At 57.8% G+C, this 27,470-nt stretch overlaps 1 protein-coding gene across 3 annotated transcripts in view; it reads right to left on the reverse strand.

Moving 5' to 3' along the window:
* ABCG1 (ATP binding cassette subfamily G member 1) overlaps positions 1–27,470 on the reverse strand; it is a 65,215-nt gene that overhangs the window by 14,035 nt on the left and 23,710 nt on the right. For all 3 annotated transcript variants that reach the window (XM_032865285.1, XM_032865287.1, XM_032865286.1), the window contains exons 3-5: positions 3,101–3,218; positions 1,326–1,458; positions 83–133 (exon numbers count right to left, since the gene is read on the reverse strand). In XM_032865285.1, the coding sequence (XP_032721176.1) occupies positions 83–133; positions 1,326–1,458; positions 3,101–3,218 (302 nt within the window). The remainder of the gene's footprint in view (positions 1–82; positions 134–1,325; positions 1,459–3,100; positions 3,219–27,470) is intronic.

Consider the following 27,470-nt stretch of genomic DNA (forward strand, 5'->3'; position numbering starts at 1 on the left):
TGCCCAAAAGTCCCTCCCCACGCATTTGCCAAATGGATTTCGCATACTTTGGGGACACCCTGTGGCCCGAGCGCACACTCACCATCTCCCTCCTGCCTTCATCCTTCTCCTGGAGCTTCAGATGTGCGGACACCTGCAGGGGTGGGAGCAGAACGGACGGTGATCAGAAGGGCAAACCTCACGCTGACATGATGGGGGACATCCCTCAGGGGCATGGGCTTCCCACCTGCCTTGGCTTAACAAAGGCAGGGCCCGGGAGAGCAGTAAATGTCGGGGATGCTTGCTGTCATCTCAGATGGCTTCTTGGCTGTGCCTGGAGGGCACACATCTTTTTTCTGAAGCTCTTCTACTTGAACCCCTCCTGAGCCCCTGTGCCCTGGCACAAAAGGTCGCATAGAGGCAGGATAAGCTCTTAGGGGTCCCAAGCTGGGTCTGCTGGCGAGGCCCAGCCCGGTGGAGAGTTCTCCCCCCTCTAGAACACTCAGTCCCAGGGACAGGGATAAGGACAGCCCGCAGAGAGGGCTGGGGGCAGACTGCGTATCCGACATCTTACCCCGCTTCCCTTTGCTGAGATAAGAATCCCCTGCAGTAACCCTTCAGATGACACGCCGGGCAGCCCCTCTCCAGCCCTGCAGAAAGGACGCTTTGCCCCGTCCAGGTCAGAGCACAGGGCAAGACCTCTCTTGGCAGGGAAACCAAGGCAGACGCTCGTTTACTGACCAGGGCGCAAGGTAGGGCAGCAGAGAACAGGGAGGGCCTGGAGCCCGGGCACTATCTTTTGCAGTGGGCGAGGAAAAGGCAGGAAAGCAAGCGGCCCGAGCATACGACCGACGTCCAGGCTGCCCCAGACCCCGTCGTGTAGGCGCCCGGGCTCACAGCCATACCGCTGGTGACTGTGTGAGCCTCTGCTTACAAAGGGGCCTGGGAGTGGGCCCTGGGGCCTGGAAGGCCGGGGGTGTGCAGCAGGGGCTGGTTTCACTCCCCTGTGACCCCGGCTGGCAGGGGGGACAGAAGACCAGACCCTCAGGGCCCCAACTCAGGCGTCAGACTGGGGAACTCAGGCCGAGAGCCACAAATAAGTCAGGCAGCTGATGGAACACGGGTGGGAGGATCTTGGCCACAGAAGGTGGGGCCATAACCTTCTCCCAAACTTGCCCATGACCTTGCCATCCCGAGTCCAGGAGAACGGGAGGCGCTGGGAGTTTGTTCTCAATGATGCTGTCCCAACAGCAGGCCTAGCATCAGAGCCACACTTGGCAGCGCGCAGGTGGCCCATGGGGCCCCCGGGCTCTGCCAAGGGAGGCCGGGTGGGGGCGGGGGCTCACCATCATGGCCTCCTGCACCGTGAGGTGCGGCAGCAGCATGTCGTCCTGCATGATGTAACAGGACACCTTCCGGAAGCAGCGCAGGTCCCGCGGCTGGCCGTTGATGAGCACGGCCCCCTTCATGCCGGTCTCCCTGCAAAGCCCACGAGAGAAAGGTCAGCTCCTCCTCCAGGGCCTCGGCAGGGGCGGCCCCTCCCAGCAGCTGCCCCGCTGACCGGTTCTGGCGGGGATGCCAGGGGGCCGGAAGGATGGGGGTACTCAGAGCAGCTCCAGGACGCGCGGGGAGGAGCGGCGTGGAGAACATGCTGGGGGGGATGGGGACGGGGGGCCGGACCTGTAGGCACAGCGGCCAACGGGTGGACATGTGTGTGGGGGCCCCCACCTGTGGCCCCCGGGTTGGACAGACACCCTGACTCTGCTGGGCTTCCGAGATTGGCTTCCGAATGATCTCGTGAGCAGCCACGGCTACACCGAAGGACCCCAAGGCCAGGACTCTGCAGCCAAGGTGTGGCCGCCCCCGTCAGAACCAGTTCCCGAGGCCTGAGAGGGTTCAGCTCCCGGGGCACAGGAGGCTGGAAGACCGGGCCAGGCCCTGCACCCCTAAGGCCCAGGGGATGCTCCTTGTCCCCTCATGCAGTAGGTCGGGGGACGCCAGCCACCTTCTCCCTTCCCCCTCCCCCAGGCCCACTGTGCACCGCACCTCCCTGTGCTCTCCCCGTGCGTCATCCCAGCCCCTGGGGGGTTTGGGGGGGCCCAGGCTTTCCCCGAAGGACCAGCCTCCTAGATGTCCCATAGCCCAGGGACGCCAAGGGGCTTTGGCGACCAGCGAAATCACTTCTGGTTTCTAACTTGTCTTGGCCAGTACAGCGACCTTGGCTCTTTCCTCCAGGGGAAGCACTGGCATCCCGCAGCTGCCCTGGGAGCCAGGCTCGGGCCCAGGCACCTCCAGGCAGCAGTCAGCGGCCCCAGGCTGCCGGAGCGCCCACGGGCCAGGCAGTGGCTGAGGTGTGGTTGTACTGAAAGTGGCCGTTCCTGTCCCGCCCCCACCATGGCGCCCCCGTGACACGGGGCCTTGGCCTCAAACTTCTGATGTGAATTCAACAGGCAGAAACCTGCCATATGGGAGGTTTTTAAAAATCCTAATTTCTGGCATTAAAGAGTAATTCAGAGGGCGTAAGGAAAGGGGTGACAGCTGTCCTCTCTTCCAGGAGATGAAAGCATTGCTAGTGTTAGGAGAATTTGCTAACGTTGGCAAGTGGGAGCCCGAGAGCAGACGACCGCCGGCTCTAAGAGGGGAGTTCAACACGTGGGAAGATTTCCCTCTCCGGCTGCTGCCCCAGGAGAGATGCTGGAGGGACTCGGGCACTAACACAGGCCCAGGCTAGAGCACGGGGGCCCTGGGCCCAGCCTCACGGTTCTCCTGCAGCTTACCTTATGGTTTTTTCAATCTTTTTTTTTTCCCTTAAATTAGAGAAAGGGTGGGGTGGGGAGAGGGAGAGAGGACTCTCAAACAGACCCCCTGAAGCTCCCAGAGTCTGACACGGGGCTCGATCTCATGACCACGAGATCATGACCCGAGTTGAAATCAAGAGTCAGACGCTAAGCCGCCCGAGCCCTCCCATCCTAAGACTCCTTCATGCTCAACCCCACAGGCCTCCCGGAGTCTGTACAGAACTTAAGAATGACAGGACAGACCCAGGAGGGCCTCGCCTTTCTGGTGGCTGCCCCAGGCCAACAACAGGCAAGACCCCCTTCTCCGCGGCAGGTGTCCTCACCTGTACCCGGCCAGAATGTTCATGAGCGTGGACTTCCCAGCCCCAGAGGGCCCCATGATGGCCACCAGCTCCCCGCTGTTGAACTTGCCGGAGATCCCCTTCAGGAGGGTCTTGTATCCTGCAGAGAGCACATCATACTCGTTCCCAGCCACTGCTGGGGGCATGGGTTGACCCCCTCGCAGGGGGGCAAGCGCGCACGTACGCTAACGACTCAACTGAGGTGATCAGCAAGATTTTTCACGCGTGTGTAAACGCCGAGTTCTGGGCAAGGACGTCGGCCTCCTCTGTGCCTCCTCCACATCCCGTGGGTTCCCTTAGCCGCTCCCGGCTCGTGGGCGCCCCGCAGGGTTCACGGGCCACTTGCACGCGGGTTCTCTGGCCTCTGGGGAAGCCACCTCACCTAGGACCGAGGAGGCAGGTGCCCCCCCCAGGACCCCATAGCCAGGGTGAACAGATCTCAGCCCGGGGCCACGCCACCGGCCGTGCCCCCTCCTCCCCACGATGGTAAGCAAGTGCCTTTATTAATTAAATGATTCTTATTTTGTGTATTTATCATTTATACACACATGAATTATTCATTGTAAAATGGATGCATGTCATTATCTTATAATTAAATAAAGTAGCACTAATTAATTAATAATCAAGAGTTTACTATTTTGCAGCCACATCGAATTGCTCTGAATTTCTGCCAAGTCTCCGTCCCAGAACTTCGTCAAAGGGAAACCCGTCCCGTCGCACAGCGAGCCCTGTCAACCTTCCTTCCAGGAGATACAGCAGAATCGGAGCAACTGCACCCACAGGGAGCGACTCCTGATTCGGGAACGTTCTCTCAGTTCCTGAGAAACACTGTCCGAGGAGACCCTCCAAGGACCACAGTCACGCGAACGATGTATTTGACCTCCCACACCCAGCGGCGCAAGGGGCGGTGACGCCGTCCACAGAGCTCCCTGTTCTAGACTTTCTCTCGGGCCACTGACCCTGTGCTCCCTGCACCCCCACACCTGCGTGGGCCTGGGGAGTTCTCGCCTAGCGGCCTCCTCGTCTTTCGCAGGCGGGACCCCTCCGCACCCCGCCTGTCGCTGGGTGCCACCTTGATTTGGACAGTGCGTCCCCAAGGACTAGTTTCATCAGGCAGAGAGGAGCGGAAGCAGAAGGCAGGAAGCTTGTGGCCCAGCAATCTGCCTCATTACGCAGAGCGACAGTCGCCTGGGGAGGGCTGGTGTCGCCGGGTGGGAAGGGGGCAGAGGAACGAGGCGTGCACGGAGTCTGGAGGAGGAGCTCACATGCCTGCCCCTGGGACTCAGGTGACTCCGGTCAGCAAACAGGCACCAGAGCCAAGGGAGAAAAGTGCAGGGAGGGGCCCAGACCCCAAAGAGTAGAGTGTGTCTGCCCCTCGGTGGACAGACACGTGGAGAAGCCAGGGGACAGCAGAGGCTTTCTCCTCTGCAAGGTCAAGCTCCTGGTGCAGGGGCTCTAGGCAAGCAGCCCAGGGCCCGGGCCATGGGGACCTGTATGACATCACTGAGGGAGCACTCCTGCCCGGCAGGCATCTGTGTGTTCATTGCCGGGCAGGAGTGTCAGAGCAGCTCAGGTCAGGGTCGGGGTTACTCGCGAGCAAACCCTCCCTTAGGCTGCTGACCTGGGAATCAGATGAGTCTCCGAGATGACCACGAGATGACCATCGGTCATTTGGAGGCCAAAGGCAGTCCCCTGGCCTGGGGGTAGCCCCGCACCCTGGGGCTCTGAGAGGCCCCTTCCTCGGAGCAGTGCCCACGGGGGATCCTGTGACAGCATCCGGGGCTGTCCCCTGGTATTGGGGGGCACAGGCTGCGATGTCCAGGGACAGCTTGCCAGGAAGCCCACCATGGGAGCTGTGGGAGCAGAGGCCGTTTCAGGGGAGGAGGTGGACCGCTGCGGTGTAGCCTGGGGTCTTATCATTTACAGCCAGCTGCGGGCATGGTGGGTCTGCCCATGCACCCCCGAGCTGGCTGCAGCAGCACATGGCCAGGTCCCACAAGGCCGGGGAGGCTCCAGACTCGTGCCTCCGTGGGCGACGCTGGCTCCCAGCGCAGCCTGAAAAGACAGGTGGGCTGCGGCGTGCTGGACGGGAGGGGTCCTCCCGTGTGGGGCCTGCACGCACCAGGGAGCCGAGACGGGGCAGGACCGGGCTCGGGGCTGTGCCTCTTCTAATCTCAGCAACCTGCTTTTCTTCAGAAAACAAAACAAAACAAAACAAAACACACATTTGGGATAGAAGAATGTCAAAGCAATGGTGGAAGGTGATGTCACCTCTCTGTCCTCCTCCCGGACCTGCAGAGGTCCGCGTGCCCGCTTGGAGGTGGAGACCTTCATGTGGTGCTGGGGGGCTGGGAACCCCCTTAGAGTGGGCTTTGAGGGGGTCCCACCCATGCACAACTCTGTCTTCATGTCATGAAACCGTCCTTGGCTGCAGAGCCTTGTGAGTGTCCCCTTCTAGAAATACGAAACGGAGGGGAGGCGCCCCAACCCCCTGTCCTACTTCCCACCCAGGAGCTCCACCCCCCACCCAGCTCTGGGCACCGTGGAGGGGCCGCCGGCTTCCTCCCCTGTGTGCCGTGGACACTCGTTCACACAAATGCTTGTCCTGTGGCCTCCAGTTGCGGTCGTGACGCCCCGGGTATCCCAGGGACAAAAACCACGAGGGGCCAGGCCACGCAGGGTGCAGGCAACCCATCCCTAAAACAGGCCAGGAACCAAAGCAAAACTGAGACAGGAGAGAGAGAAGAGGAGAGATAAACAGAGAGGACAGTGTCCGGTGCCTTCATCACAGGGCCGGGAACCCTGCTCGGACACCGGGTCTTGCCCTGTTAGGGGACGCCGGCAAGCTCTAGCACTGGGACCTCAGTTAGCGGGGCTTTGGAGGGACACAGTGTCTGTCCAACCGACAAGGTTCAGAGAACACACAGCAACATCATTTTGGCTGAGTGGGGGGCACACAGATGTCTCCTTTGGTAGAAAGGAGCCCTTAGAGGAGATGCTCGGGGAGCAGCCCCGCTCTCAGGCACGTGTCCGCACTGGGTGTGCTCGGGGCGAGCCCAGCACCAGCGCGCTCACATCTTCCTATTTGAGCCCCACGGCAAGCCCAGCACTAGGTTCTTCCCTGTAAGCTGCAGATGAGAAGCAAGGGCTCAGAGAGGGTTCATGGCCTGCCCACAGTCACACAGCAGGTCAGCAGTGAACCGACCTTCCCACCACGCTGCCCAACCTGGGAGTGTCTTCCCCCCAAGGCAGGAGCATCTGCCCTGCCCAGGACCACAGCGGAGAGGTGAGGGGACCTGTGGTGTCTCCTGTTCACGGTCAAGGTCAGCCGGACTCAGGAATGTGCCTTCAGTCTGCTGGGCGGAGACTCCTCCCGGAGAAGCCAGGACATTCCTTTCCTCCCCAAAAAACAAAGTCCCCCATCGCCAGAGGCCAAGGATGCCCCCTGCCTGGGTCATGTTCTGGATCTAAGGCCAAAACCCCTGTGTGCATCCAAAGAGCTCTGAGCAGGTCAAAGCCTCCCTTAGCCTTCAGGTGCTTTGTTCAATTGTGGGGCGCTAGAGGGTGTTCTGACACTGGGGGAGGACCCTGGCTTCTGTTCCAGACCCCCGGGTGCATGCGGGAGGGTGCCTGTCCTCTGACCGGAATGGGTGCTCCCTGAGGCCTCCTGCTGGAGACCTGCCTCCTGCCTCCCGCGGCCATCCAGCCTAGCGAGAAGGGGCAGCGCGCGAGGGGGGATCGGCTCCTCGCGGGCAGCACCGGCAAACCGGGTCCTGCCGTCTGAGCCCTCGGGGACCCATTAGGCCCCTGACCCCGGTTACCTGCAGAAAACAACAAGCATCCTGTCCCGCAGACTCCGGCAAGCCGCCGGGTCCCTCGGCTTTGGTTTCCCGAGTTGCGGCTTCAGAAGCGGCGGCTGGTGGGCCAACCCCCAGGTCTGGCTTCGGAGCCAAACCAAGCAAAGGCGCGCTGTCCCCCTGTGCCGGGCTGGGCCAGGTGGCAGATAGGAGCCGTGGGTGCCTGGAGAGCCGGGCTGAATCTGCCATTGTCCCAAGGTCAAGTGCCATCCTGACCGTTCAGCGTGCTGAGCCCTCCGGGGAACACGCCCGCAGCAAACATAGCTGGGGACCGGCCGTCGTGGCACGTGGAGCCTGCAGGGAGAGCCACAGAGGGCTCCCCACTCACGACCGCGCCGAGGCGGCCGCCCCACGCAGAATGGGAACCACCGGGCTCTGCGGTTTTGCCACGGGACCGCTGGGCGTGGCCATATCTCCAGACACCTTACTAGGAACGGGGCAGATGCCGCAGGCTGTGAACCTGCCCTGAGAACTTCGGAGTGGGGTTCGCCCCGGCACCCGGGCAGCTGGGCTCCTTCCACGTCACGTCTCTCGGGCAGGTGTGCTCACAAGGTGGAGGAAAGGCAAGGTAAGGGATGGGGTGCACCTGCTCCGGGGGAGAATGGGGGACGCAGCTCTGACAGGAAGGGGCCGGGAGGGGTGGGACGTCACCCAGGAGCCAGGCGGACGCCGGCCAGCCCCAGCTCCGTAGGAGGAGGGGTGACGGCCTGTCAATGCTCGCTGGTGGACGGCCTCAGGGCTGCTGCTCCCCATCGCTGACAGAATTTATCCTAGCCAGGAAGCCACCCTGCTGGGGGGGAGGGGGGCACCCGGCCACCATCTCCAGAGTCACCCACAGGGGCCACCTCCTCACGGGCCCTCAGGGCAGCTGCCATCTGCATGGGAGCACAAGGAAAGGTGACCTCAGGGCCCATTCTCTGATAGAAGGTTCTAGTTCATGTCTCCAAAGCTCACCTAGGTACAACAGAAGAGTGTTCCTTCAAAGCAATCCCCACCTGCCCTGGGGTTTTTTCATGCCTTGAGTGTTGGGGGATTGGGGTGAGAACTCGGGGTGGATGGAGGTATGGAGAGAGGCGGGGATGGAGGGATGGGGTGGGGGATGGGGGAGGGAGGGAGGGATACAGGATGGCGGGAGGCAGGGAAGGATGGGGGTATTTGTGCCCACTCCTGTGGCAGACAGAATACTAACCCCCAAAGATGTCCACACCCTATTCCTTAGAATCTGTGTTACTTGGCAGATGGGACTAAATTAAGGATTTGAGACAGAGATATCTTCTGGATTATCCAGGCAGGATCCCTCTTTCTAAGGGAAGAGGGAGGCAGGCGGGGCAGGGGCAGTGCTGGGAGATACGATCAAGGATGCAGAGGTCGGGGACCAGAGATCCGAAGACGGCACCTGCTGGCTTTGAAGATGGGGGGAGGGGCCGCAAGGCAAGAAGGGCCACCCTGGAAGCTGGGAGAGCCGAGGAGAAGATGCTTCCTGGAAGCCTCCAGAAGGAGCGCAGCCCCGAGTTGGGACTCCTAACACCCGGCACTTGAAGACAATGCATGTGTGCCGTCTGTAGCCTCCAAGTGCGCAGCGATCTGTTCCAGCGACACCCAGATGCTCGCACACTCAGCCCCGCCCTGCTCACACCCGCTCACGCCCCACCTGCGCCCCTCGAAGATGACTCCCCCTAAGACTTCATAAGCAGCGGCTTGACAGTCTGTCCTGTGAGATGGAAACACCGGATTGTTCTAGAAGAGATGCCTGCTGCCATTGGGCAACCCTTCCAGGGGGAGTCCTTCTATCCAGGGTCGTTTTGACTTCCTTGGGTCATCCACATGGCACAAACCTGGTTAGAACATGTCCCCAGTGTAGACTTCTCTTAACAAGGTTCAAGGAGCAGATGAAACTCTGCGTCATTAAACGTGACCAGGAAAACGAGGACAGGGAAAGGCCGCCCACCCATCCTGGCCTCAGTTTCCCCAGGATAAAACCCCTTCTGGCACTAGATTCCTCTAGATGTGAGCCACGTGCAGACGTCTCTCCTTAGACAACCAGATGGTAGCTGCGGCTCACATGCAGTTCCCACAGAAACGGCCACGGGCTCCTGAGACAGGAAATCCCCTCAGCGGGGCCACTCACGGCCGGTGTCGGGCCCAAGTTCACCACCGTGCAGAGCCTGACATAGCCTCTTCCCTCGGACTGAGCACGGCTCTTACTTCACAGAAATGTTCTTGGCTACAAGCAAGTTAGAAAGAGCCAGGAAATAAACAGATTATTGGCTATTTTTTAAATCGATACGTGATTTTATTCTCTGTATTTTTCGGAGGTAAAATTCTGCACCACGAACTCCCAAAATCCTAGAGCTACACAGACATTTTCTCGCTCTGCCAGGCAAGACTCACGCCACCCTGGTGTGCAGTCCCTCTCACCACCGAAGGCACAACCCGCCCCCCATTCCCCACAACTGTGTCCCATTGACGCTGTCCTCTCTGCCACAAGGTGGAAACGCAGTCATACCTTCCTACCCGCCTGACGGAGGTCAGTGCTGATGTCCCAGAACACAAAAATGACACCAGTCCCAAGCCTGTGTGATCTGGTTAGCACCAAGATGCTCCAGAACATTCTCAGAATTTGGAAATCAGAAAGAGCCAGTCTGTGGGAAGATGGGAGGGAGGGCAGGTGCGGCACAGAGAGGTCCTCTGCCTTCTGGGGTGGGGGCTGGTGCAAGCCGCGTTCTGACGGCTCATGTCATCACTGGAGTGTAAATGCTTCCCGCATGTGCCAGCGTTGTGCGTGTCTATGCAGACCTCATGAAGCGGGCTCGGCCCACGTGCACATGCTCCCTCCGTGGGAGGCTTTATTCTCAGGAGTGCCTATGCTAGCGCAGCACCTGGGGCCTCACTCCCACGGTGCAGGGGGGCTTCTCCGGACCAGGCACCGTTCATGGCGAGGCTCATCACATCCCAGAGTGGATGAAACGCCCCTTTGTCCCTAATTTAAACCCATTCCCATGAGGTCTCTGGTCTGGCTTTGGTGTCAGAGTGGCTCTGAGCACCCAGCCCGGTAGGGCTGGCTACAGGTGGCTGTGGCCCCCGGTGACCCACATGACTTCAGGGATGGGCAATGGTGTCACTGTTAATATCCCATGGGATTCTCTGGGATGCTCTCCCGCTAAGACGGCTATGGGGTTGGATGGCGTGAGTGAGGCTGGACACCGCCAGGCCACGAGGACAGAGGTACACGCCGGTGAGGCTCTCCATCCCAGCCACCATGCCTGGAGCCCAGCACACGGTGCCCACGGTCCTCCGTGGACTCGTGCACAGAAGCTGAAAACCTCCCTGACCCCGGGGGGTGAGACAACGTCCAGCCAGAGACACCATCAGCATCTTCCCACGTAGCTGTCACGGGCCACGTGGGGGCTAAACCCTCTGCATAGGTCACCGAATCTGCCTCAGTGGCCTCGGCAGCCCTGGGAGGGAATTAATGTCAGAGTTGGGGGCCGAGGGTCGCAGGGGCCGAGGGAGAGAACAGCATGAAACAAACAGAAACAACGATCAGAGTTTCAGAAAGTCACTCCCTGATTTCTAGACGCCCGCGCCTGTGTGGTGAGTGAGAGGCTCACACATGAAATCCGGATTCCGTTTCAACTTCCTGTGCCCCCTCTGTAATTCGTATCCACAGGAGCCCTCGCAGTGAGAACCCGTTGTGCACCCAGGAATGTGCGCGCGCCCGTCTACTCGCGCGCGCCCCGTCTACACGCGTAGGTCCCATCTATGTGCGCGCGCCCCGTCCACCGCGCACACCCGTTACACACATGCGCACATGCCCCAAGCCCCAGCACACACACACACACACACACACACACACTCACCCACCATGTACACACCCCCCCACGCCCACGCCGGTCCCTGCCCCAGCGCCGACACCAGAGAATCAGATGGAAGTCAGTTCCAGCTGTCTGTCAGGCATGAAGCAGGTGTTGTTTTTGTACTTCTAAAAGCAGAACTGGTCTTTTTCACACACTTCTAAACCTGGCTAGAACAATGAAGAAAAAAAAATCCTTCTCATTTTTCAGATGATGCCAAAAGTGTCAGTAAGTATCAAATAATCCCCAATTGTCACACTGCGCTCATCCCAAGACCACACGAGGACCTGCTCTCCGCGCCCACGCTCTGATTTCTCTCTGGATGCCGGTGTTTGTGAGATAAGCCCAGCTGCGCAGCTCCCTGCTCCCCCTCCCCTTCATCACCCTCTCTTTCCTCCCCCTCCCCCCTCCTCCCTTCTTCCCTTCCTCCTTCCCCTTCTCCCCTTCATCCTCCACCCCCTTTCCCCTCCCCACTACTCTTGGCCCCAAAACTAAAAGGAGCTCTTGTTGAAAACTGACCCTCATTCTCCAGATGCTTCCTCCTCCCTCTCCAAGAGCAACCTCAAGACAAAAAGGACCAAAGTCCATATTCCTATGCATCTGGCCATTTCATTTTTACCCTGCCTGGTCCTTCCCTCAGATGCCCAAGGGCCTTCACACCCCTGCCCGGGTTTTCCCTACTCAGCAGCAAACCTCCTTCTCCTGTTTTGTGCACCTTCTGAAACACCGGGTCGGCTTTGAACTGCCGGCGACGGCAGGAGCTGGGCATCATAACGTGAGCTAGGAATGAGCGAGAGTCACTTGTGATGGGAGGACGTTATCATGTGTCCCCAAACCATGGAAATGGCATGGCATCCCCTCTACCACTCCACGTAGTGTTGGGGCAGCAAGCCCAGTCCAGCTTCAGAGCAGCGCTGTGACCTGTCTGACCATGACCATGGACCACTGGCTTTCCCGGGGCCGCGCGCCCACCACGGCGGGAGAGCAGACAAAGTGCCACGCTTTCGGAGGCCTTTCCTCGGGGTACCACTTTCATGGACTCAAAATGGTCACCTGGCCATGGTTTGGGAGGCCTTTCCACCTTCCTTCCTTAGAGCCTCTCAGTGTCGTCGTCCCGGGTCGGTGGTCTCCCTCACGGTCCATGTCCCTCTACCATCCATCGGTCTGTCTCTGTGTCTGCTGCCCCAGCCCAGGGCCCTCCTGGTTTCCACCTCTGCCCGACTCTAGGCAGAAGCAGCTCCCTCATTCTTTCTGCCCATCCAGGTTAAGATTTTAAACTACAGTGTCCACAGATTCCGTGCGGGACGGCGCTCAGTGCCCCGCGAGCACCCCAGGGGAGGGCACGCCGCCCCTCTGCCCTCCTGCCCCAACAGTAAGGGGCAAGCCCATCCCCTTGAAACACCGCTGCACAACGCCGGGTCCCTGCCTGTCCCTCAAAGCCGAGTTACTCCACAGCCTCGGAGGACAGCAGGGTGTTGGGGGCCCCTCGGCAGAGTCGCTAAAGTACTGTTCCCTTTTCATGCCCCCCCAGAAGCCAGTCGTGGCACCAAGGGCACTCGTCCAGCTCCTCTGTGTGCAGGACTTTGGGTTTGGGGGTCAGTGGGATATGGACACCACGAAGGCTCAGATGAAGGCCTTTCTCCCTAACATGATCCAAAGGGACCCTAGAGCAGAGGGCTTTGGACAAGAAAACCATGGAACGGGCATTATACTATCTCATGCCCGCTGAACCGCGCCGGGCCTGGCCAGGCCTCCCACACCTTCTGACACCGCTGGGTGTGCTCGTCCCCACCTCAGCCCGGGTCCTGTCCTGTGACCTGCTCTGGGCACCCGCCCCTGGAGATGCTGTCCTTGACCGGGTACCTACAGTGCCCCACTGGTCTCGTGGGGTAAGTCAGTCTCATGAGAGAAAGCCCAGCGTCCTCTGCACCCATGAGGATAATGGGGGGCACCCCGAGTCTCTTGGGGCCCCCTCTGGATGAGGCCCCATGATCTCCATCCAGGATCGACTCTGTGGGCTCCGGCCTCAGGTTCAAGGCCTTCCTTCCACAGCTGGCCCTTCTAGGCTCACCTCCCATCAACCAGGAAGTACTTCAACTGTCCCCACACACCAGGCCAGTCCGCGGGGCTCCCCCAAACGTGCCTTGGCTGGGGCACTTCACCGCAGAGAATGTCCTCTCTGCGCTGGCTCCATCCTGGTCCTGCCAGTCATGTGGCCCGTGGAGAACAGAGCAATGCTTCTAGGCTGAGCGTCCATAGGTCCGATCCTAAGCTCGCCCGTGCTTATCAGACGGCAACTAATGTACCCTTGTGTGCCTCGGTTTGCTCATCTATAATTTGGGGATGACACCTACCAGGTGCTGCTTGGAAGAGGAAACGAGATGAGGACGAGGGGCCTCCGGTGCTGGGCCGGGTCTCAGGGAACACAGCCCCTCCCCCCCCTGAAAAGTCTTCTTCCTCCACGCCTCTGGACCATTTTCTTCTGTTTCCTCCCATGTCAACTCTTCACCGCCTTATAAGTCAGAGCAACAGGCCTGGAGGCAATCCGGTCGGACACCAGGCTTGTCCCTCCAGGCTCCTCCGCCACGGGGACAGGGCCATCCAGCCCCCCTCGGCGCCAGCGTCAGGGTCTGGTGGGGCATGGAGCCCAGCAGCACGTCGGCGGTCAGAGCGTTAGTGATATCATTGCCGTGGCGGTGTTCCTGTTGCCAGCTCTGGCCTCGGGTCCCCCGCAGGTGGCTGGTCCCCCTGGGTACGCGGGAGACTCCAACACAGACACGCATGTGTGCCAACAGCACGTGGGACCCCAAGAAGTCAACTGTAAGGACCACGCGCAGCCACAGGGAGAACTCCCGAGCTGGCCAGAGACGGGGCGCTGCCCTGGACAGACGGACTTGTTTTCTGGACACCCCAGTGCCCATCCTCAGTGCCCTTCGCAGGAGCCAGCCTAAGGTGACTTCTCAGGGTCTGAGCACCACTGCCAGGCCCTGGGCAGCCTGGAGTCTTCGTCTCTGGGCAGGACACCCACGGGCATTCCCAGGAGAACAGAGACCAGTGAGGCACCCAGCAGGACGGGGAGAGCAAGGTGGGTTTGAATCTGGCTCCTGGCTATTGAACTGACTTCGAAATGTGGCCTGAGGCATGACACTCCCCCGGGCCCCCGGCCAGGTGCCCCCGCAGGATGGCCGACAGCACCGGCCAGTCCCACGGTCGGTGCCAGTCAGGAGAAAGGTGATTTGCCCAAAGGGGCTCATCACACCTCCTTCCAGGTGTCTCCCTTCATGTTGTCCTTCCCGTTGTCCCCTATGGTCCGAGGTCCCTCGGCTTGCAGTTAGGAATCCTACTCCACGTCCCGGACACGCACACGCCTGCCCTCCCTTAGCGGGAGCCCTCTGTCCTGTCTCTCACTGCCCTGCAGTCCCAGGCCTCCTGCTTCTTTCTTTCTGGATGTGGAACTGCTTCCGCAACAGGACAGTGGTGACCACAGCGGCCTGCGCTTCCCCGGCCTTGCTGGGCCCCGTGTTGTCTTTTGCTCCCACACGTACATACTAACGGATCTGATTCCCACACCACCCTCTGTGGAACGTACTCTAATGCCCCCACTTTACAGATGAGAAAACTGAGGCATGGAGAGCTAAATAACCTTCCCACAGTCCTGCAGCCAGCAGGTGGGAAGCCAGAACTTCAGCCACACGACCTGGTCCAGAGTCCCTCCAGCCCCACGGCTGGGCGCTCAGCGGGGCCGTCCTGGCGGCTCTGACCCCTTTCTTTTCTGGGGATCTGGGCTCATCACACATCCGTCCCCCACCCCAGCTTCTACTTGGTGGGACTGATGCCCACCCGCTCTGCTCCCAGTTCCCAGAACCCTTCTTGCACATCTCCTCACCCCCCCATGACCTCTGTCCCAGGGAAACCTAAACTCCTCGAGGGCCATGCTTTATCCACATTCCCCGCCCCCAACACTTAACAAAAATACTTTGCTTGTAACAGAAAATTCATAAGAAATTTGCTGAATGATGGGGTGCCTAGGGGGCTCAGTGAGTTAAAGCCTCTGTCTTCAGCTCAGGTCATGATCCCAGGGTCCTGGGATCGAGTCCCACATCAGGCTCTCTGCTCAGCAGGAGCCTGCTTCCTCCTCTCTCTCTGCCTGCCTCTCTGCCTACTTGTGATCTCTGTCTGTCAAATAAATAAATAAAATATTAAAAAAAAAAAGAAAGAAAAGAAAAGAAATTTGCTGAATGATGAGTACATGCTTTATCCTGTCACGAGAATAGGGAAAAAATTCAAACATTTTCTACGCTGAAAATCACGAAGATGGGGAAGGAAGCAAACTCACCAAGAAGCAGAAAAAACATCGGCTAGAGATTATTTCTTGAGAGTGTAGAACGCCTCACATCTTTTTTTTTTTTTAAAGATTTTATTTATTTGCTCGGCAGGGAGCCTGATGAGGGACTTGATCCCAGGACCCCAGGATCATGACCTGAGCTGAAGGCAGCGGCTTAACCAACTGAGCGACCCAAGCGTCCCACACCTCACATCTCTTACCTTAGACATTCCTGCTTGATCTGAGGTAGAATGAGGTTTTCCCAGTGTAGTTTAAAAATCATGGTCAAGTTTACTGTCTTACGATCACAGGCTTTGCCCCACCCCCATTTTCTTAACTTATCCTAAGCGGAGGCTTTAGGACCGACCGTATCAATCATACATCACCTTCTCCCTCAGAACAAAGTAAACGTATGCAGAGCAGATATGAATTTGGATGTGGCTGGGATGGTGTGTGATCTCAAAAGCTAATTTCTCTTAAACCGAACTCTGCCAGCCCAGGGCCTTTGTGTTCTGGAGGCCTGGCTTCTGCGAACCTTTCCATCCTTTCCCTGACTTGAAAAGAAATACCCACGTAGAAATACAAGCATACGTGTGCAGGTTACACCGGCCAGCACGAGCGTCTGCACGTGCCACTGATCTCCAGACGACATGTCTTTCCGTGGCAGAAATCATGAGAAAGAAATGGAAAAAAGCTCATGAGACCGCCCATTCTGTGCTGTCAGGGAGCGGACGCCTTGCCTGACAGGCTTCTCTTCACCCCGCAGCTCCGTGGACACTTCTGGCAGGAACTGAGGTCCCTTTATGCAAGGGTTCGATCACGGGTAATTTATTAGAGCGGCCGAATTGTTCCGCCAGTATCGTACGTGAAAAAGGCCTCGAGAGCCATACGTCCTTCGGAAAGCTGTTTTATATCCATCGATGACTTTCGCCCCTTAAGAAGCTGCCTTGGACATACGGCCTCCGTGAAAGTCCCCACGTGGACTCCCTCGAAGCACGGGGTGGCCCAGATACTCTCCTCGAGCAGACACCTGTGGCTGCTGGGAGCCACTCGGGTGTTGGGGTCACTGTCCCTGGAACAGTGACCTGTGCCCCGCCCCCTGTCCCCTGCGGCCAGCCTGCTGCATCCCCCACCCGTCCTGGGCTCTCGGGGCTTTCCTGCCAGGACCACGTCCCTGACCTAACTCCAGGATGTTCCTAGGGAGAAGAGGCGTGGGCATGGGTCTGCCGGGGGCTTGTGCACCCCAGTTCCAGCGGGACGCTCAGCTGTGGAGATGCACCAGGACAGGTGGAGCCCAGGAAGTCATAGGAAAATGCTTGAATTGCCTGGTTTTCCCAGCAGGCTGGCCCACCTGGCCTGGCCACGTCCCAGCCCTCAGCGTCTCCCTCTTCTTTGCCTCTGGTGAGGCCCCAGGTGTCTGCCAGGCTCATAGGCCCCTCCTGGCCTCACCCATAGCCTTTGTTTCTGCTCTGCCCTCTGCCCTGACCCCTTCCCATCCCCTAGTTGGCCTCTCCTCTGTGCCTGGTTGTGGGAAACGCGGCAAGCCTGGCTCACAAGTGAACAGACTCCACTGTCCACAGGAGTGTCGGGCGGGCAGTAGCGTGAAGGGAAATGGGCTTCAGCTCCCCTCCCTAGGTAATCCCTTTATCTGCCCGGGACACCTGAAGTCAGCCGGAAAGAGCACCACTTTCCAGCTCCCTCCTAACCTTCATGACATCGAAACCCCAACCCGACCGCTTCTCTATAAATCAAGCTTATCCACAAGCCAATAGCAAGGCTCAAGTCTTCACATAAATCCCATTTCCTTTGACTTTTCCATCTATGAAGGCCCAAAACCCTTCTGATCCTCAAGTTTTCTCTATCCTACCCGCTCTGGCACAAAGCACAGGGCGTCCGAACGGACTGCAGCGAGCTCCAGAGGCGGTCCAGGGGACCCAGGTTCGACCAACACAGCTCCCAGGCTGGGTCTGACCTGCACCTTTGGGGCAGGGCTGGGCCGATGACTGGGGGACCCAGGAACCTGCCAGGCACAGGTCTTCCGACTTGGAAGTCACCCCCAGCTGGCAGGTCGGGAAGTGAGGGAGTTCACACTCTGGTTTCTACTCATCCCTGCTGGTGTGACTCTCGCCAAGTCAGCTCCCCTCTCCGAAACGCCAGCTCTGCCAGCAAGCCGGGGGTTTTCTCCGCCTCCGGGCTTTCTGCGGGCACAGGTGCTTCCCCAGTGGTAAAGGTCACTGCCAGCTCTTGCAAGGTTTTTCCAACGGAGATACTGTTACAGCATCAACTATTTTGTGTCAAGGAAATGGACATCATCCTGATAGCCCCTGCCCTTCGGTGCAGAGAAGCCTTGGGATCACCCCCTCATGCTCCAACCATGAGGACCCCCTCTGTGCTCCCAGGATTTTTTAAAATCACAAATTACAATTCTGCAACTCAGAACCGACCATCTGTGAGCCAGGGAGGATGCTCAAGTTCAAAGGAGATGCTCAGTTTCTTTGCTGCAAAGGCAGTGGGGATTGCAAAGGAAGATGGCGTCTACGGGGAAGGGAACGCGATTCGGAGGGCTGTAGATGCGCCGATTACTGGGGCAGCGATGACGGTGCCAACTGCTGTGTTTCTTACCGAGTCCCTAGAGCTGGTGCAGGGGATTTTGGAAATGTGACCATATTCTGATCAAGTTTTGCTGAATGCTGGCAGATGGCTCAGGTAGGCTTGAGTTGGAGCCCTGCGCCAGGAGGGGCGAGGAGCTGCTCGTGGTCCGATAGCCCGTCCTGCAGCCCTACAACCCCCACTCCCACCCCGCGCCATGTCTACTCTGGCCTGATTCTCCCACCAGAGGCCCATGCCTGGGAGCCTGCAGCAGACCCACGTCCCTTCACATGGCCCTCGTTCTAGGTTTCACGGTGGAACTGGCCAGGGCAGGGACCCAACAGCGACAGAGCTCACAACAAATAAAGCCTTTATCTGGGTTTGACACAGAAGCAGGAGGAAACCTTACCTTCCCTATCCCGCACAGATTATCTCTCAAACCAGCGAGCAATCACACGCATTGACGCATGCGCGCGCACACACGTGCTAAAATACCAATCTCCAGATCAGATGAAGAGAAAAACATAACATGTCCTCCCTCAAATAAGAATAATAAATTTGCTGAATTTACCCAGCATCCTGAAGCCAGCTCTCCCTTCAGAGATGCCCCGGAGGACGGGGGCTTTCAGTCCCCAGTGGAAAACAGGGGACAGAGAGGTTCTCTCGGGCCACGTGGGGCTCAGAAGCCTGGGCCTGACCCTGTGCTGCCCACGGAGCTGCCCCAGCACCCTCGTCCCACCCCGCTGACACCCTGTAGATTTCCAAAACCCCAACAGAAACACGGGCCCAACATGTCCTCCCTTTTCAGGTGACAGCGAGCTCACTGACATGACAACGAAGAATGTCCATTTTGCACGAGTTTGCATGAAAACCGGCTGCCCAGCGTCCTGAGGGGCAGTCACTTACGAAGGTGGGCAAAGCTGTCACAGTGAGTGTAGGGACGCTAGATGGTAAAAGTGGCCCTCCCAGGCTGTCCCGGGCCCCCAGAACCCCTGCTTTCCACTGACACAGTTGGCAAAGTGGCTGACTTTATCCTTCCTCCACTGCCCATCTCTTATCCCCCAGCCAGGTCATGCAGGGGAGCGAGGGCCACGGGCACCCGCCAGAGCTGTGCACACTCCTGGGAGAGTCTCTTCTGACCACACTGTCTCATTCTTCCCCAAAACAGGGCTTTAGGGCACATGCGTGAAGGAAGGAAACATTTTCGTGTAGGGAGTTGACAAAATGTGGCCATGGGCCTGGGTGGTCACCGGATCTGCTTTGTAGGACCGAGGACAAAGAGGAGGGACGTGGGGGTCAGCCAAGCTGGCCTCCATCCAAGCCAGGGTCTCTGCAGCCCCTGCAGGAACTCTGAACCTGTCGCTTACAGGGTTCCATCATCGATGACGTGGACGCGGTGCCCCACATGGCTTTGGGGACGTGGCAAGGCAAGCCGTTAGCCTCCTGGTCTACCTACACCGGTGCCTCGCGGTCCGAGGAGGCTTCCCAGGGTGCCGCCCTCCCTCCAAGACAAGACCTAGAACCTGTGACCGTGGCTGTCGCATGCGGCTCCCCTCCACTCTCCCATGGGCCGAGGTGAGGGTCATGCCAGCACAGCTGGGACACGTCACTGAACGTCACCATGAACCAGGTTGGCTGCCCTTACTTTTTAAAGCCTCGATTTTTGCCCCAAACTTAGTTTTAGAATGATAACCAAACAGCTTTGATGTGACCTATTATTTATTATATCACATATATAACCATTCAGAAGGATTGTAGCTACTGTTTATTAAGCCCTACATGCCGGTGGGGGGGTAACCCAGGTCAACCTTGGTCAGTTGAGCATCCAACTCATGGTTTTGACTCAGGTCGTGATGTCAGGGTCATGGGATCGAGCCCCGTGTCCGGCTCCACATGGAGCGACGGGTCTGCTTGGGATTCTGTCTCTCTCCCTCTGCCTGTGTATGTCCCCCCACTCTTTCTCTCTCTTCCAAGTAAATGAAATCTTAAAACAAAACAAGAACAAAAACCAACACTACATGTTGGGCACAGTGTTTCCTATGTATGAAGTTATCTGATCCAATGAGAAGGGTAGGACGATGGTGGTGATGGCAATGGCCTTTCACAGAGAGGGACAGGAATTCGCCCAGCTGCCCGGGTCGTAGGTGGTAGAATGGGGCTTTGAACACACACACCCTTATCCCAGAGCCCAGATTCCCAAGCCCAACCCTCCTCCACCGAGAGTGTTGCTAGAAGGTGCTGGACCTGCAGTCCTTTTATTAAAAGGAAGAGAGAAGGAGAAAGGAAGGTTCTCACGAAGCCCCATGTATCATTCAATTCGTCTTAACCTCTGCCTTGTTACACATTCACTTATGACTCAAAGGAAGGAACATGCTTTTTTTTTTTTTTTTACAAAACTACAGCCTAACAGGATTTCACACTTACTGTCTGCAAATGCAAGAACGAGGTTTACATGCTGGTGATGCAGCCGCCAGGCTGAGACCACGGCCCATCACCACTCACGCCTGAGAGGCCGCTGGCCCCACCATAGCTGCCTGTGTGCCAGCAGTGGGCACAACATCCCTAGTTTGCAGCTATGAAAATCTAGCCACAAGACTAACATGCCCAGCACCTGATTACATCTCACACCCTTGTCAGATAACCCACATGAACCTCGCTCCTGGGCCAAATTCTGAAGTGTAATGTTGCCGGGAACACGGTTCCTATGGTGGAAATTTCCATCCTGTCACAGCAGTATAGACGCTTCCGTGTCAATAGCGTCAGCGACGCAACCCGCCTCAGCCAGCAAGCAGGACATTCTGGAAAGACCCCCCAGAAATAACGGAAATAAGGTATCTGCTTGCATCCCTGAAATGATGGGGGTCAGTCCTGATAATAACCGTGAGCGGAAGTCCGGAGGCCTTCGAGAAGGGACAGTACAGAAATTCCCCTGGGCACACTCCCAGTGCTGGTCGACGGTCTTCCTCAGGGCAGAGAGCCCAGGGTGTCGGGACGTGAGATCGTGGGTCCCCGGTAAGGGAAGGCACTCTGCTGCGGGGACAGGGGACCTCGCTGCTCTGAGCCACAAGGGAATGGTAAGGAGAGCTCCCCGTGTGGTTTGCTAGGAAGACAGACACGCTGGTATCATTGTTCTTATTTGTAAGATCCTCGATGGAGCCAAAAGCAAGAACCCAGCAGCCAGCACGTGGGCAGTCCTACAGCACTGAAATGCGCCCGGCTGTGAGCCTCAGCCATTCCCGCGCCAATCCCCTGACGATGGACCTCTCCTCATCCCATTCTGCAGATGTGGGGACTGAGGCCCAAAGCCACCTGGCTCATAAGGGGTTGACCCAGGATCCAAGAGAAGGTTGCCTCGCCTGGCCCAGATTCCAGATTGCCCACCACCCAAGCCCCCACCTGCCCGCCAGCCTGCCCCTCCAGGATGCCGTAAGGTGAGGTCCCAGGCTGTGCCCACCTAAGGAAACAGCAGGCAGCCCCTACTCCTAAGTGGTCGGCCAGAGGTGGCACATGGGCTCCATTCATCGAGGGACTATCCAAGCGTCCCACCTCCTCGAGGTTCCTGCTGTCCTGCGACAGGGGTTACGGCATAGTCCCCATTTGGAAGCGGAGAAAAAGAAAAACACAAAATGGTATGCTGAGTGCCAGGACCATGGGGGCAGAAGGGCATGGAGGCACAAGCCGCAGAGGGAAGGATGGGTGCAGGGACCTTTCCCCCACCTGGGGAGACAAGGTAGGCTCCTGGCAGGGGCCACAACACAGGGCAAGACCACGAAAACACTGAGAGCAGTTGTGCCCAGCAACGCCTGAAGAGGGGCTCCCGAGAGAACTGTCTGAAGACAAGCAGGAGGGGGAGCCCTTGAGACATACCCAGTTCCAAAATCAAGACGCACAGAACATTCCTGTGAACAGAGAGACAAGAGGATTGTGACCGTCCTCCTCTCCGGGCCTGGTAAAAATGAGAGGCAGGAAAAGTGGGGCACTTTGGCCCAGAGCACGTGGCACATTGGTTAACAAAGTAAGGGAAGCAGGACCAGACACAGATTAGGTTAGAAGGCTCACTGCTCACACCACTAAAGACACAGGCACTTTCTGGACAAGCTCTTAGAAACAGGAAACCCTCAAGCTTCCTTTGCACGTCCACTGGGCCCCCCACTTTTCAACCAGACTTTTGTATATGGTATGATCTTATGTTAGTAACATGCACGGTTACTGTTCACGACAATAAGACATCTCAGTTATCAGAAATGGGCACTTCCTTCTCTTTGCAGAAGTTTTTACCCTCCATACCAGCAAATCCCCCAGAAAAGGTAAGAGAGAATTTACGGTGATGAAACTTGCCCACCACCGTCTCTGACTTCCTGTGCATTCTACCTTTAGCCCAGCTAACCTCAGAGACTTGGGAACTCTGTAGGTCCCTTTGTCCGTTTACAAAAATGTCAGCGCTACAGTCACAAAATCAAATAAGCAACCCAGTAAAACCCAAGGCTGTGAGAAAAATCGTTAGTCCCTAGTCTCCTTGCATTGGGTCAGGAGCCCAAAAGGTTGAGCAAAGCATATGAGCGATGGTGTTTAGGGTTTCATAACACAGGCAAATGCAGCCCAAAGGAACCAGGGCCGCGTGTGTCTGGAGAAAGCCCTGGTCCTGGGGGGTGAAGGACGGCACCCAATTCCACTGGCACTCCCAGGTCCAGCTGCAGAAGCTGTATTTACCATCACCTTTGTGGGTTCAAGAAACACGTGTACTAGATGCTCCAGCAAACCCAGGATCAAGTTCAGCTGTTACTTCTCCTTGCCGGCTGCCGCCCAGCCTGGAAGTGACTCAGCAGCCTGGGCCCTCCGGATTCCAGCCCGCTTACTGGATCCCCCGCTCCGGATTCCTAAGGGGAATTCCAGGACTCCCAAGGCCGCCCTGCTCATTTTTAAACACTGACCTGAGGGTAGGGAGGGCGCCAGGTCTGGGGCCAGGTGCTTCCCGCCCAACCTGCCCGGCCCCGCCCTCTTAGCGCCCCACCTGCGGGTGAGCCTGAAACAAAACGAGACCAGAAGCTTTTACAGGCATTCAGAAGTCGGTGATCTCAAAGGGAACGACCTAATGGCGCCACCTTCCACTTTAAATGGAAGTCTGGAAAATTCGCGCTCCCTCCCCAGGCTGATGATGAAAGCCCGCCCGGGCGCAGACACTGCCCGGGACGCCCGCCGTTTCCCGCGGATGGCCCTTCCCCACGTCTGCGCGCTGCTCCCACGCCGGCGGGGCCCCGGGTCGTGCTTAAGCCGACATCAAAATAAGCGTCATCGCCCGGAGATTCTCTCCACTCATCGGCTCCATTTCGGCCTCGCTCCGGGGCGAAACGGGGGTCCGGGAAGGGGCGCGCGCGGCCCCGGCGCCACTGTTCCGCGGGCCCGGGCTGGCCCCGAGTCTGCGCGTCCCGGGGCCCAGCAGCAACGGGGCGCCGGGCCCGGGGAGGCGGAGACCGGGAGACCCGGCCGCCCCGGGGGCGCAGCATCCCACCTGCGCTAGGCCCCTCTGCTCCCGCTTAGCAACAGCGCCCCGCGCGCAGCCAATCGCGCAGAGCCGGCGAGGTTACCCGCGAGCATTGACCGATAGTAACCCCGGCGCGGGCGGAGGCCACGGCGGCGGCAGCCACTGCGCACGCGCGGCGGCGCGCACCTGCCCCGCCCGCATCTGCGCGCGCGCTAGGGCCCTGGCCATGTAGGGCTGTAACTGCGGTCCTCAAGGTGCGGTTCCCAGGCAAGCAAAACATCCTCGGAAATCCTCCCGGCGGCCTCCACCAGACCCGCGGCCAGATCTGCATGTGGGCGCAGGTGCGGCCGGCCGTCTCGCAGGGACTAGTGCGCCCCGCACCCCCGGGGGCAGCCTCCCTGCGGAGTCGGCCTTGGCACAGCGGGCCAAGGAGAGGGATGCATTTTCCCTCCGTATTTGGAGCCCGCTGAAGAGCCTCCTCCAGGCCGGCGGCCAGAGCCTCACCTTTCCGAGAAGGCGCAGGTGAAAATTGGCCCGAATGAATCCGTTCTTTGATAACAAGCCAGTCTCGCAGCCCTGGGAAGGAGCGGGCAGGCGGAGGGCAGGTGGCCGGACACCCCCATCCGGGGCGGGGGGGCGGTGAGGGCGGGCAGAGATGCTCAGCCCAGTCCCTAGCCAGGCGGCCGGAGGTCCTACCCAGGCTAGAAAAGGAAACTGTCCCCTACCCCAGCCTAGCCCAGGTAGGAAACGTGGGAACCGCCTGGCCAAGGAGGCAGGGAGGCCTTCTGTGGTGCCTTAGCTGTCACCAAGGCCTGGGGCTGGGTATGTCACAGGCAAGAACGTTTCAGTTAGTTAGTTTGATGTGGGCCTAGGAGATGACAAAAGGAGGTGAGTTCTCAGTGGAGCTCATTGAGAAACAGGTAAAGACTTGAGGTTTAAACCTGAATCTGAGATCTGTCTCCCTGGAAACCTCCTTTACTTCTGGGTGAGATGTTGGTGCTGATAGGCCCCCATGACCCTCCCATGAGCCTTCCAGGAGACAGTGTGCTAAAGCCAACAGCATGGGCTTAGGGGACAGTTTTCTTTTTATTAAAAAAAACAAACACTTCTCCTAAAAAAGTGAGAGGGCAGAAATAACAACTAAGAAATCCCATAAAACTCCCGCTAAAAAGATTCAGTTTCAAGATAGGCCACTGAGACATGAAGGCAAGGGACTTTTCGTTGCCTTATGACAATAAAAGAAACAGAAAGACGGCCTCACAACCTCCTCGTCTGTGAAGCCCCACTCCTCAGTTTAGGGCTGGAGAGCATGAGCTCTGCTTGCTACCCTGCCCCCAGGGATGCCATGGTGATGCCCACGCCCCAAGTGAGACTCGAGCCTCCTTCCCTCCAGGGGCCCCGTGCTTCTGTGTTTTCCTTCTCGGGTGACCCTGGGTCTTGATGCACTTGGTTATTTTTTGTACTTGGTGAGGCTTTTTCTCTTCCTAATTTGTGTGCTTATTTCAAGACCAAAACTGTAAGTATTTTTGCGAAGTTCCAAAAAGCAGAACTGGGGTCAACAGATGAACTCCAAGTCAGTTTCAGCGCAACAGACAGAAGCCTTTTCTAAGAATTACACTGTGCGAGCAACAACCTGACTACCCGGGCAGATGTCAGTCCCTGGCTGTCGCAAGTGTCCAGACAGAGGCTGGCATCCTTTTGGCGGGGATGAGGCAAGAAGAGTTGCTCCACTAGTGGGAGGTCAGACCAAAGGAGCTCAGAGGCCCCGTGGGCCTCCAAGATTCGGACTCTCAGTATAGGTCTCAATTGGGCATAATAAGAATCTGGAAGTCACTCTGGCATGTCCTGATGTTAACACGGAATGCCGTTTACCCCACAGAGCTGCAGGTGGCTGACAACACAGCTGCAGAGTGAGAAGGGAAGCCAATGGCGGAGGTCACAGGGCCTCCCTGCTGGCACGCCGGCCTCCACCCTTGACTCTGAAAACTCCTCTTGATGTCTCATCTCGTATGATGAGCCAAACACTCAGTATCAGATATATTTCACTGGAAGGGAAGCTTCCCCTCAAAGGTTTTGGAAGCTGGTCAGCCTGGATCTGATAGACAATGCCCCGCCCCCTTTCTCCAAACCCCTGGATGGGGCAGGTCCGATTTACGCTGACCACGTGGTTACCTTTGTTCCTTCAAATAAGCAAATCTGTTGATTCCAGAACTGAACTCAAAAAGAACGGGTGTACGGTTACTAAACGTTTCTTTCTGCCAATTTATAAACAACAGGATGGTTTCAGGTTCAGCAAATGTCACCTTGGGTTATTTCTTTGCCTTGACAGATTAGGTTTGGGTTTTTAGCTCAAGAATGTGCAGTTCTCAAGATGTGAGCATTTCTGGGGTGTTCAAGGAAGGCAGGAGGGCCCCCACCTGGCAGGTGAAGACGAGGGTGGCACCAATACCTTTCAAAAAGTGAGACAGTGACACCAGCACCCCACTGAGAAAGGGCACAGCCCTGCAAAGTCTCCTCGAAGAGACCAGATGGCTCAGGGACAAGCAGACTCTGGGAAAATGACAAAAGGTGAGCGTGCCCTAATAGAGAAGCTGCAGATGGGAAAGTGACAGGGTGGCCGGACATGGAAGCAGAGGAGAAAAGGAAACCTCAAGGCCAGTGTTGGCTGGGCCACCAAAGCCATAGATGCAGGGGCCATCAGACTGATGGTGCCACACCTTTCCTTGGGCACCTGACTGCAGGTCCCAGCTGGTGATGGCTGGGCTTCCAGGCTGGCTGCCGGCTGCAGAGGAAGAGCATGGAGACTCTTGGATGTTAACGTTCTCCTTGGAAACTAGCACCCCTCTGGTGTTGAACATGGTCCCTATGCACCCCTCTGTTATGATCCCGTGGGAGAGCTGGTCCCTCCTCAGTGTGTTTTCAAAGCCCACGAAGCAGAAGATCAAGACTGTCCAGAAGACCTCATCACCAAAGGGCCTGAGTGGGTGGCTTGCCTGCCTGCCCGAGGGAGCCACCAAGGACTGAGGACCAAAGAACTGGCCCCAGAGGAGAAGGGAGGAGCGCTCCAGCTCTGGGCTGTCCATGGCAACGTAGGGCCACTGGGCTTCCTTTGTAAACGCCCCAGCCTCAGGCAACGAGCCCTTGGAGCAAGGTATAGATAGGTTCATCCCACTGTCCTAGAAGATTAGCTACCGTCTCAAATAAAGACAAAGGCAGAGTATTAAAAACAATCTTCTTTTGTACCTATCCCCCCAAATCCACTTTAGCATGATGGTTCCCAGGGAGCACACGAAACTCACTCATTCGTGCTGGGGGCCATCAGAACCCCCTGGAACCTGAGCAGCCCCACCCTTCCGCGAGCCCACAGCCACCACCGGAGCCCCACAGTCCTCCTCCCGAGGCCTTCTGTCCCTGTCCCTGCCCCCGTGGGTTGCACTGAGCCAGCCAGCCCCGGGTTGGAATCCAGTCTTCCCTTAATGGAATTCCTGAAAGAGATTTCTTGGTGGTGCATTCCACTCATTTTAGCCCGTCTGTCATTGTGGGCCCGGGAGGTAGCTTTGGAAATTAAGAGAAAGCAAACTTTAATTTGAGAATGCGTTTTAAAGCTTAGACGCAGAGCAGGATGGATAATTCGATGTGGATCCGCCCAGAAGGTTCTAACTCCTTCCTGGTTATTTAGTGAGGTGGAGGCTGGGAGGTAGGGTTTCAGAGTGAGCCCACATGCTGGTCCGTGCACCAGAATCACTGTGCTGAGACGGGTGCCAGGCCGAGGCGCAGTGGAGAAAACTCTCTAGCGCCCCAAGTAGGATTCCTTTTCTTCTCGACCTGAATTCTGTCGCCAGGTAATCATGGGAGGCGTAGATAATTTCTAAGAATCATGTCACCTGTTTATGTGAAAGCCATACACAGCAGCTCACCTCTCTGGTGAGGGGACGGGACAGCTGGAGCCTGTCCCAAGGCCGAGGAGATCCTTTCTGGGTCCTTAGGAATGGTAAAGGAGCCTGACATCCCCACAGGTCAATTAAAAGGGACATCCACCAGTGTTAACAGTCGAGGTACCACCTAATGGTTTCATCAGATGGGTCACGACAGCCCCGGGCCACGGTGGTCTGATTGTGCGTGGCCTCGGGGCCAGGGGCTTACCAGGTTCCTCACCAGGCCCTGGCCCCAAATTGTACAGACCCGCTTTTCCATTGCCATCTTCTGTGCACCTGGGACTCAGGGCCTATCTCTGAACCTCATGCAT

This window comes from Lontra canadensis, unplaced genomic scaffold, assembly GCF_010015895.1.
Source record: "Lontra canadensis isolate GAN:19392208 unplaced genomic scaffold, GSC_riverotter_1.0 scaffold29, whole genome shotgun sequence".
NCBI lineage: Eukaryota > Metazoa > Chordata > Mammalia > Carnivora > Mustelidae > Lontra > Lontra canadensis.